Genomic DNA, 12,395 nt, shown 5'->3' on the forward strand with positions numbered 1-12,395 from the left:
AAAAATAATAACATAAGAACTATAATAAGTAATATATAAAAAAGGAAGAGGAATGTGTTAAAGGAAGTAAACATAATCAATCCATAGAAAGAAGGGGTCTGTATGAACTACAGCCTCAAGGACCAGGAAGAGACCAGATGCCGCTGAAGCCAGAAAGATAAGAGCACGGCCAGGAAGAAAGAACACACGAACCAAGGGTCTGGGAGCCTGGGCATTTGGAGCCTCCAGCAGAATTCTCTAAACTGAGGTCAAAGATTAGGAAAAAAAAGTAAAAGCAGACACAGACGGCCTGCCCATAGTGAGGGCCCTGCCTGGCAGGAGGAGGGAGGGCCCTGGGGCTGGTCCGTCACAGACCTCACTGACAGGTGCAGTTCTGTCAAACGCAGGGAAGCAGTGGCTCATTTTCATACGTGTCTAAACAATCATGACATGTTGAAAAGTAATGTCTAGTTAAAAAATCCGTATTAATTTAAAGCTACTTTGTAGCCCTGCCCTTTCCAGCCGTCGTCCAGGAGCTATGGGATGCGACTGGAGTGCACTCACGGGGAAAAGAGACAAAACCACGAAATCATCACGACTTCTAAACTTGGCTTCCTTCCTCCACATCAATTAGAAAACATACCAAAGATACATGGCTACTAGATAAACGTCCAAAAAGAGTGCACAGAACAAAAAGCAAATGTGCTGTCAGTAAAGAAGAATCAGGGTAATCTGCAAAGATCACGCCTAAAACAACAGCAACAGATATTTTATATACAATACATAAATAATTCTTCTTCAAAATGATTTATTTTGAAAATATATAGAAAAAGTGTCTAAATACACTCAGTATACTTTTTAAAACTTGAGCTTTCATTCAAAGCTGAGTCAAAAGAAACGTGGATGCTCACGGAACAAAAGTACTGTGCCCTAACTCCCAGAAAGGACCAGCAGTCAAAAAGGAAGAAGAAACCATCAAACACAAAAAGGAAAAATGTAAGTAAGTTAGCCAATACATTGGTAAGATGTGAGCAATAAACAGGAGAGCTAGTCTCTGACAAAATTGTATCTTTTCCCACAGAGACTGAGACTCTGGCTCTGAAAGATGTTTAAAAAAAAAGTCAAAGGCATTGAAATCTTGCACTCCTGTCTGCTCAATTAAGCTCAAACAGGGAGAAAATTAAGCTACAAAAACTACAGTAATAAATGGTAAAGACGGGATATCTTCATAATCTTAACTGGCACGTAACACCGACCATTTAAATCTTTTATAAAAATGTTCCCTTCAGTGCGCTCTTCCCAAATCGAAAGGCTTTTGCAAATTTAAAAAGGGAAAGAAAAAGGTAGCCAATAAAGTCAATAATTATTTAAATGCGGCAAAATTCAAGCAAAGTGATACTTTAAACTTTCTTCCTGTATTGTACACTTAAAACCAACCTCTCTGCCTCAAAATTTGGTAACTAAAATCAATCACTGATTTTGTCTTTCAGAGTCATTCTTGTTTCAATGGACGTTCAACAGCTTTAATGACTATGACCTACTGCAGGATGGGTGACTGGTTTCCAGTCTTTCAAAGAATGAGACCCTGTAACTGTAAAAAATTTTTGGAGACTCCCCCACGTGAGAAACGCATACTATGTGCAGTACTACGAGTTCCAGATCATGTTTTTTAAATGTACACATATTTCAAGAAGATCAGCATGCAAATTAGACGTGTACTTTTCTAGAGACAGAAGCCTGTCAGTCTGAGGGTTTCTCCTGACAGCTCATTACTCCTCGGCAACAGAAGAGAAGCCACTGGGAGGGAGCTGCTGATATGGAAGTCACTTCAGAAAGCGTCTCACCCATTCACACTTACTCAGCGCTCCACAGTTTACGGCAGGACTCACACAGCAATCCTGAGAGGCAGGCAGGGAAGGTACAAGAGTTCTCCTTTCACAAAGTAGAAGACGGAAGCCTCGAGACTAAGGAGACGGGCTGGGGTCACACAGCTTGGTGGTGATGAAATCCCCATGCGATAACAGGCCTTACGACTTATTACTAATTCAGTATTTTTAATCCATTGCAACTTATTCACCTGGGCATGAAAGGGCCTTGGAATCGCCTTCATAAAATCAGACTCACACACTTAACCAGTAGTTCAGAGAGAGAAACAAATACATTTTGATTTATACCTTTCTGGACAATCTAACTACTTGGCTACAATTCTACGTAATAATCATTTGGGGGGTATTAAAACAAAAAAGCAATGGCAAGATGAGCTAGGATATGCTCAATAGACAAGCCCACTTAGAAAAGGCTTATGAATTAGCAAGACAATAAATGTCCAAATACTGCAAAATTTTTGATTGCTAATGATTTTAAACTTCTGTGTTACATTTGTCATTTCTAAACTCTAATCTAATAAACCCAATCATCTGGCTAATTTCTTAATGACCTTAACAAGATTGAGCAGAGTTACTCTAAAATGCATTAACGCCATTCATTAATTAGTGAAGAGGTAAGTATTCCAATTTTAGCACCACAAACAAGGTGATATGGGAAAGAATGTGGGAAACACTAACTAAAGATTGCTGAAAGAACTAAAACCAGGGAGTCAAGAAACTGGAGATGCAAGGTAATGTTTGACAGCATATTACGTGGGATTTTAAAAAATCTTTATGATACTTTTTAAAGGGTGTGATATTAAACCATTTCTTTCTCTGCCCATTCCAAAGAATCACAAAAAGCAAACTCAAGGAGTGATGAAATAAAGCGCTTACAGGTTTGTATCTCAGTGCATCTCTGTAGGATCCAAACAAAGCAGCCTGCGCCCTGAGGAAGGCCCTGGCCACTCCATCTCCCGTAGCTGTGGATTGCTTCTTCAGTTTATTTTTCAGGGCCGAGACCTGCGTGACGGAGAGGAACAGTTAAATTAACACCTCGGAAATTGGTACAGCGAGGTACGAACCCAATCAGGAGGCACACCACAGTGTCTGCAGGTCAGCCCAAACCTCATCCTCCTCCCTGGGAGCTTATCTCTGCCGCTGCGGAGGGCACCTGCTGCTCTGTTAATTGAAAGAAAGGCAGGGGCCCACGGTAATGTGCTAATGCAAATTGGTTTATGCTCTCTTTTTTCCCAAGGCCTCTTGACATAAATAAGCTTTAATTATTTTACAGTAAACTGCTTGGGAGCCACTTTCCCGCAGATTTTTAGCAATCACAACACGCGTCTCCTTGTTTGGGGATGAAGCCGGCTGGGTGTCGTTCATTTCTGCTAGGTAAGGTTATTCGTTACAGGTCCTCCAGGATCACTTACTATTTAATTTTATTTTTGGAAGCCTCATTTGTATATGCAATTTTCCCATCATTTGTTGGAATAGTTTTCACCATTATTAGGGGAGAAGAGGGGAGAGAAGTTAAGGTACAGAGAACCTACCAAGGGCAGAGAATTGCGTTCTGCACTCACATACTGCCCCATCTCATCTTCAGTCTTCACGAAAGGTACTCATGTTTACAAATGAAGAAATAGGGGCTCAAACATGTGAATCAATTTGCCTTCAATACGTGCTACTAAGTGGCAAAACTGAGATTTCAATCCAGTTCTGTCCAGTTTTTCCCACAACCACATGCAGGATTTGAAATCAATGTTATTGCTTTACGAACCAGTACTCATATTAATACGTTAATATTTTTAAATCAAAGAAAAACTTATTATCTAGGAATCTGCATAATTTTAAAAGGCACCTAAATTTGTTACACTTTTTTATACATTTCCATCCTTTAACTTCAGGTTTTGTGTACTTTAGAGAACACGTATTATTTATGGATAGACTTTACTTAGATGAATATTTTCTAAATGTCATCAGACTCCCGAAGTATAACTTATTTTTAAGGGGGAGGTGATGTGATATGTTCCTATGCATCCAAGTCATTTAACCAATTCCTTTCACACATAATAAAAAAACTACACTCTGTATACTTAAAAAATACTATCAATGCTCATATACATTCCTTATCAATGCTTTACATGGGGATATGAAGTCATGTAAAAGTTCTGTTTTCTTAAGAAAAAACTGATGGGACAAATTCTGGGTGGAATGGCCCCTTATCAGAGCATGGTCTCATCCTTACACTACCAAACAACAAAATAAGGTCATTTCTCCTTTACATAGACATGCAAGAAGAAATATGTCTATTTCTTTACACAGGCAGTCCTGACTTCTCTTGTAGATGAAGACTGTAATTGAAGCGTCAACCTAATTAACAACTAAACTTCGAATATTGCTAATGAGAAGTGAGCACAGCACCAGAGGAAGGGCCAGCTCTACAGGTGATAAACCTTCACGGTAGTGACATTTTCCAGTGTAAAGTCACAGTTACTGTGATCTGATCAAAGAAAGAGACCCCCATTGGGTCCAATTATAACCATAGTTTTGAAAAAAATTATTGAGTTATGATGTTCATAATCTATGCAGAAAGGCCTCTGCAGTATAGGTCTTTCCGCATAGCTGTGATCTTTTCAATTTATATCCAAGCTCCGCAGATTCAGATAAAAGTTTAGAGCCTAATTCATTTAGCCCACAAAGTGCATAAACCAGGGTTCATTTAAGAGGAAGTTTTTATTATTAAAATCTAACCTCAATAAATGCACATTTTTACGTAACCCACATATTCAAAAATAAACGCAGCTAAAGGATGTAAAAACGAATCTTCTGCCTTAATGCCCGTTATCCTAAATCCTGCTATTTTAAGTTTCAAGTGCCTTTAAAGAAAACCCAATAGGAATGAAAGTCAATACATGTATTTCATTACTGCCCCCAAAAAAGGCTTATGGGGGAAAGAATATGATTCCAGTCTTTCAAAGTATTATAAAAAGTAAATGACTGGCTCATTTTTTCATTTTACTTTAGAAAATAAGAAAATAACGTTTTAAAACGGCATGCCTTGTGGCTCTGCAGAAGAAAATGCTTCCGAGTGTTATCTTCCTATAAAACCCGAAATCGACAGTTCAGTCCCCCACAAATCAAGAAGCCCTGGGACGGTCGTGCCACGTGCTCGCAGAGACTGGAGGCAAGTCAGACCACCCCGCAGCCTCTGTCACCCCAAGCCCCGGATTGCTTAACGGCTGTGCAAGTTATCCAGGATATTAATCACCCTGGCACAAGCCTTTCCTAACCAAGTCATAAATAGGTAGCCTTCACTTTCAAAATTGGTGAGTGATGAGTCCTGAGTTCCCTCAAGAGCTCTACAGAAAACGGGAAGGAAAGGAAAACCCCTGCTCCAGAACTCGCTGTCTAGCCACGGCACACACAAGCGCGGGGAACGCGACTCGTCTGAACTGAGACTTGTGTTAGTGTGAAAAATACATGGGATTTTGAAGACTCAGTACGATAAAAAAGCTAAAAATGCCTAATTTTTATTGATTACATGATGAGAGTATTTTGAACATACTGGGTTAAATAAAACATATTATTAAAAATTCATTTCACCTATTTCTTTTTACCTTTTAACATGATTACTAGCAAGTTTTTAACTGCAGGCGCGGCTCACGCTGCATTTCTGCTGGACAGCCCCAACCCGCACAAGCATCCTGTCTCACTCCACACAGGCTAAAAAACTGCCTAGCGAGGAATATGGTTACATTTTCCCTTTGCCTGTTTCTAAATCATTTCAGCCTTTACAAACTGCATGAAGAGTTTTCCCTTGACCTACTCTAGGCAGGCTTCGACTGGCAGTAGATCTGAGGTGGTTCCTGTTTTTCGGAAACCAGAAGGGCAAGTGAGTGAGCTGTTTGTCTATGCACCACGAGTGCTCAAAAATGGCCTGTAAAAAATGAGACGTTTTTAATAGCTCTGGATCTAAGGATATGGCTCTGATAGACAACACTTGTGTCAACCTTGGTATTTTCCTGTCTTTCAGATCACCGGAGCAAATTATCACCAGTTACCACTGCCCTTTGCAGTGCTAATTAGCTTTTAGCAGTTTTTATCTATAAGAATGGTGCTGTCTCTTCCACACTTTTTAAATACTTGGTCTGGGGAAACAGCATTTGCTGCTTTAATTTCCAAACTTCCCAGTTCAGTTATGGAGTAAGTGTACCTCTTCCTCTGAGATCCTGAAGTTCACACTCACATACAGCTGAATTCAGAAAGGCATCTGAAACCTTGGTCGCATGGCTGTCATCACACAATCCTATCGTACAGTATCAACTGCTTTCTCTTTTTATTCTCAAGAAAATAAGCTTCAATCTCCAATGGCTAAAGATTACTTCGAAACTGACATTTTATTTTACTATGACGTTCTTTAGCCTGTAAGTAAGTTATTTTTTGTCTAATTAGGCACCCTACTAGACCCCCAAAAAAGTTAAACAGTGAACAGAAACTTCAGAACAAATATCATTTCACTGCTCTTATCAAACGTTCAAATTCCTTTCATACAAGGAGGATTCAGGTTGTAAGCAGCCGTCCGCGGGGGGCACTAGACCCTGGGTCTGAGCGCAGTGGGCGTTCACTGCAACGCGAGTGATATTACTACTGATTCTCCACTTTCACCCTCTTGGCACCAAGTGACTCTGAATAAAAGGAGGGAATTACATGAGTAAACACAGCAAACAGGTATAAATTAAAAGACTGCCAGCCACGTGCACACAGCCTCAGTAATGAAGCAATTATGCCGACCGGGGGTTAGGGAGGGAGGGTACACAAAGGAGCTGAGTTTTCAGAGAAGTGATTGATTTTCCTCTCACTTGATTTTTAGATGTGTCTTCTCAGGAAAAATAAATTGCCCATTATAGCTTAGAAATTTTAATTTTATTTTTTAGGATCACAAAGAGAAACCCCACGGTAAAGAACAGAAGGTAAAAATAAATGTTCAGAAATATCTGCATAACTTATATGACCTGAAACACCTCTGTGATGCTTTTCAATATCCTTTCACATAACTAAGCTGTACTGTAGAAACATCCTACATTTAGAAAAGTTACTGCTTCAAGTAATTATCTGCTCTAGAAAGAAGTCACAAAGTTAAAATCTTTCATTCTTCCATGAAACATGTTATGGTTATCATATGAATCAGATATTAAATCCCTACCCTTCTTTAATCTTCTAATGTTCAGTTTCTTAAGAAACAAAATTAACCCTTCCCTCTTAATATAATTTTCTAGCATGCTTCTATTTAAGGATTAAAGCAGTAACCTTTAACATTTATTAAATGAAAAACATACGATTCACCCACAGAGGGTATCATGACATGGTTTCTTTGCCTAAATTACCCATCAAAACCTAACAAATACGGTGTCATCTACAGCTCCTTCCCCTCCAGAGGCATCTGAAAACGAAGACACTCAAAACCGCTCTGACTGCACCTCAGGCCCAGTGTCCTGCCAGCGTCTCTAATACCAGTATCACGCCCACTCATCCACGTCCTCTGCACGTCACCCTGTCTCATCTTCCACAAGCTGGACATCAGCAAGCCCCATCAGTTCGACCTCTGACAGAGATTTCAAATCTGTCCACTTTCCTCCAGATCCCTGCCACCATCAAGTTCAAGCAGCTCTCAGCTCTCACCTAGACACCTCAGACAGTCCCCTGACTGACCCTCCTGCTTCATTTCTGCTTCGTTAGACCCAGTGGTCTTCAGGACCCAGAACCCAAGATGATAGTTTTAGAAGTCAAACTGGATCACGCTGCTATTCCTCTGCTCAAAATCTCCTATGAGTTTCCAATGGAGTCCAAAGGTCCTCAACAAGAACCACAGCTCTTTTACAATCTCACGCCTGCCTGTCTGGACAACCTCACCTGGCGTAAGCCTCTCTTTTGTTCATCTGACTACAGAGATTCAGGGCTTCTTTCCACTTCCTGCCAAGCAGGACCTTTGTATCTGCTGTTCCTCCTCTTCCCACCTTGCATGGCTTACTCATCCTCACCATTCAGGACAACTCTGCAAACAGATGTTTTGACATGTTGACCTTGGCTGAACCATAAAAGGCAGATCTGAGTGTACACTGGTAAGAATCGTATCTCAGCTTGGCTAAAATTATCTTCATCTCAGCTCACTACCGGCAGAGATAGCTGTCAGTCTACCACTCTCTTTCTCTTTGGTAACAGAAATCCTAAGTTTTGACTGGTGCTTGGTTAACCGGGCTGGGTTAACCCAGCCATCTCCCAGCAACACCTGTGACTTGGTGTGGCCACGTGGTTGGCTTCAGACTAACAGGATATGAGTTCCAGGACAGCAGCGTGTATGTTTTCCTGTTTACTCCGTTCCTAGCACAATCCAGCACATAGTAGGTGCTTGGTCAATGTTTGATGAATGAATGAATGAATGAACAAATTAACAACCTGTCCAAGGTACACCAATGTCTCTTGTTAACTGGATCAGACTATCTGTGATGGTGTCTAGGAACATAATTCATTCAGAAGTTCACCAAGTCATTAAGGTATAAGCAAGACTTGGGAACTGGTATCGTGACAATGCTCACAATAGAGTATCATGCACATACAAAAGTCTCTCAAATATGGAAAAGTCAAGAACTTAAAAAACAAGAAAGACAGTTTTAAATAATTTTAAAGCCAAAATCAGGTCTTTACATTAAAATACATGCACACATTAGCAGTAAGAAGAGAGAGAAGGACATTATTAAGATGATGTGGGGAAAAAAGACATTAGGAGAAAGACCAGGTAATTTAGGTGGAAATGAAAAGCCATGAGGAAGCCAAGGAAATTCATGAGCACTTAAAATTACTGAGTAACAAACTATAAATCAGCTTTAAACTGGCCGAGGTGCAGAGACACTGGGAGGCCCCACGGAGGGTCTCTCTGCAGCGGGAGGCTCAGTCTCCCACGCAGCCCACAGAATAGCACGAAGATCTTTTAGATGTTTGGAGGCCCAATATAATCAAAATTTGAATTTTTTAAATTTCCGTTTTGTTTTGCTTTTGTATTTAAAGTTTGCATTTAAAAAAACAGCAGAATCTGTTACTAATTTACTTACAAACAGAAAGCCTTTTTGTAAACAATCCCATCTCTGGGAATAAGTGTTGAGGAGAGCAGAGACTCCCACGGACCCTCAGGTCACGTGCAGGGGCCAGGGGCCGCCACTGCAACCCGGCCTCGCCTCCAGGGAAAGGAAATAACAAGTCGCACTTGGAGCCCAAGAGGTGCCCATTAAGCCTGCTTCCGGGTTCTTCCTTTCATTACTTCGAAAGTCAGATGGAAATTCCCTTATAAAGCATTCTAGGAAGTTAACTCTAAACAGGGCCTTTAAAAGCAGCCTCCATTACAAAAGATAAAAAGAAATGTGATCACACTGCTCTTCCAGGCCAAGGACTGAGTGCCTGCCCCGGCTCCGCCTGGCGCCAGGCTGCGTGGACGGGCAGAGCCACCCAGATGCCTACATCCCCCGGGGGCAAACTGAGAGCAGGACGTGTCTCCTGGAGTCCACTCTAGTAAACAACAACAAACAGGCTTCTCTAAGTGACCCCAGCACCTGAGTGAAGGCGTGTTACCCTTCTCACCTGGACACTCTAGAAACCTGCTGGGGACATCGTGCACTGTTGAACACGATGAGGATTTTAGCAGAGCTGTGGCAAACCCGGGATTGATACAATATTCTCTGGGGTCTTTTTTTTCCTTTGTAACATATACTATGACAATTTAACATTAAACCTTCATGTTAGATTAGAGGAAACAGCCAATGAGTTAAACATACCTATTGACTTATGTGCTTGGTTGTAAGAGTTAAATTTGTTTATATACTTGAATTTTTAAGCTGACTTTAATAATTCTCTGAAAAAGCCAATTACTTTCTGAAATTTATTCCAAATTACTTAGCTCACTCGAATGCAGCTATCTAAAAATCAGAGTTTGGGGGGTTTTTTTCCTCTAGTTCTTTAGGCTTGTGATGATTTTTAGTGAATCTGAGCGATCCGTATCTTTCTCCTTTTCATATCACAGTAAAACCATTAACCGAGTCCTTGGTGTGATACTTGAAAGCCTCACTGTAAGATGCACAGTGTTTCAGAGGATTGCATTTTATAAGATCTTTCCAATGTTGCAGTAATTAAACATGCTTCACACTCAGTGCAGCTGTCCTAGGACAGACTGTGGCCTGCCGAGACGAAGCAAGAACCCTTCAGCGTGTGTACCATATTTTCTACGCACCCTCATAACAGAAAATAGAAAATTGTTTTCCAATAATGTTCTATATAACATGAAAATGAGTTTTTAAAACAGTGCTGACAGTCCTCATTTAAGTCAAATAGGTCATACTGATTATTTCTCTAACAAGATCAGAATGCAGACTAAGCTTCTATACTAAATTTTAAGAGTTCCTCATTACAAGCACATCACGTTTACACGAGCGGGACCACGGTCCGGTGTGTGGGGACAAGTCTGAGGATCAACCTATACAAACTCAAACTCCAGACAAACCGTTAGCAGTCTACTTGCTGTGACCCACCCTCTTGTCTGAAACAGGTAAACACACTGACCTGTCTCAGAGTATATTGTTTTTTACAATCTAATGAGTTAAATTATTTAAAGACAGTTAACCAATATAGGTCAAAATTTGCTCTCCAAGTAATGACTATTCTAATGGGTGTAACTTTCCCAGATGTCAATTCTTACTGCTTTCTTCTGCGAGAGTTATTTTGTCATTGTTCTAACAATATTCACATGAAGACAGATTTCCTAAATCTCATAATTCTCTTCAGCTTAATTGTCCAACTAGTGGGGCATCCTATTTATTTTTGAAATAGTAACAATTTTCCAAATTACTTTCTAAAATGTTGATGATAAAAAATAAAGTGAGCAGTAATACCTTAGAAATACAACATTTTAAATTATTATGTAACTGAAACTAAATTTGTGTATATATTCGGAACGAGGGGTCTCAATAATAGATTTTCTTAAACTAAAATGGACTCATTTGAGATTTCAAATGTTCATATTTAATCCAATCGGCTCTTTTTACCCCATACTTAAAAACATACCACAATAACACTAATTGCAACTGATACTGTTACATAACCCGAAAATTTACTTCTTTATTTCAAAACACAAACTACGTATGCTTGAAGGTTTCCGTATTTGGCAAAGCCACTAGAAAGTGAAATCACAATGTATTCATAGACAAAAACTACAAAAGTGTATTTTAATGGATCTACTGCTTTTAAAAGTTATTCCATGTAATAATCAATATCGTTAAAATCACTCCCAGTAAAATGTGTGTTTTATTCCTTTAATGATCCAAATCTATAGTGAAATGATGAAATCGAAAAACAAGTGTTCTTGTCAGAAGACAGGAAGAGAGTTTTTTCCCCTCCCTTAAGGAAAACAAAGGATTCCTGAAAGCTTTGGCCTGATTTATTTTTCCAATTTTAAATACCTTAAGAGCAGCGGAACTGCTACTGGCGTGGTAGTATTTCTAACAGCCAATAAATCTAAAATATTACGTGTGAATATTGGAATGAAGCCATTAAGAAGATTACAGCATGCAACACAGCAGAGGGTCCACAGGAAAAAAGAACCAGTAATTCAGGACAACTGTGACCACTGACCTCGGAACAGCCAGGACCACTGGTCAGGCTGATGCAGTAATAAAGCACACATGCCCAGAAAGTCATCTGGCCTGTGCGGATAATTTAAATGCTTTGGTGAATGATTTTAAAAGGCCCCATTTAAATATCAGTTAATTTATTAAATAATCAAGCAATACTGATAGTAATATTTTTCAGGCATCAAGTATTTTTTATTAATTCAAATCACAAAGAAATTCAGTAAGATCATTTGTGATTTTAACATGTCTCATTTAAACATTTACAATTACAGCAAGAATGACTGATACTTCACCGTCTTTTCTACTATGAGGGAGAGCTTTTGGAAAACTGATGAAAAAGCTAAGTTTACTAGGGATGGGTTAAACAATCACCTGAGATATTTTTAGAAAATAACTAAGTTTAGAACATCTCCTACTTTCAATAAATAGTCCCAGCTCCACCTCAGAACCACTTCAACGTACTCATTCTTCAAATTTGTCTATAGATCTGTGGCCCTTAATTTCAAACTTACAGATAGCTGCACCTACCTCACCTGGCAGTGTTCCTTTTTATGAACATCTTTCGCTATTTCAGCTGTGAGTCGTTCGTTAACTGTTGCTTGTAAGTAAACAATGAGACGGTCCCTCTTGTCATTTTACATATTAAGGCTTTACATTTTGTGAATACTGTCTAACTTCTTCACATCCTTAAATAAATATTTTAATATTAAACTAATTCTACTAGGAAGGTAGTAGTTTCCAGTTAAAAAAGAATCACCCATCAAAAAAATTACTACTAAAGGTTGTTTTTCTCAAAGAAATAATCAGCTGTCACTGAAGCTGGATATAAAAATTTCAGCATGACACAAAAAAGCTGATTTCTTTTTCCTTTCTCTTA

General features: G+C 39.4%; 1 protein-coding gene across 3 annotated transcripts in view; it reads right to left on the bottom strand.

Moving 5' to 3' along the window:
* DENND1B (DENN domain containing 1B) overlaps positions 1 to 12,395 on the bottom strand; it is a 206,821-nt gene that overhangs the window by 59,753 nt on the left and 134,673 nt on the right. For all 3 annotated transcript variants that reach the window (XM_064477293.1, XM_031438344.2, XM_064477292.1), the window contains one exon: positions 2,742 to 2,867. In XM_064477293.1, coding sequence (XP_064333363.1) covers positions 2,742 to 2,867 — 126 coding nt within the window. The remainder of the gene's footprint in view (positions 1 to 2,741; positions 2,868 to 12,395) is intronic.

Source organism: Camelus dromedarius, chromosome 21 (genome assembly GCF_036321535.1).
Source record: "Camelus dromedarius isolate mCamDro1 chromosome 21, mCamDro1.pat, whole genome shotgun sequence".
Lineage (NCBI taxonomy): Eukaryota > Metazoa > Chordata > Mammalia > Artiodactyla > Camelidae > Camelus > Camelus dromedarius.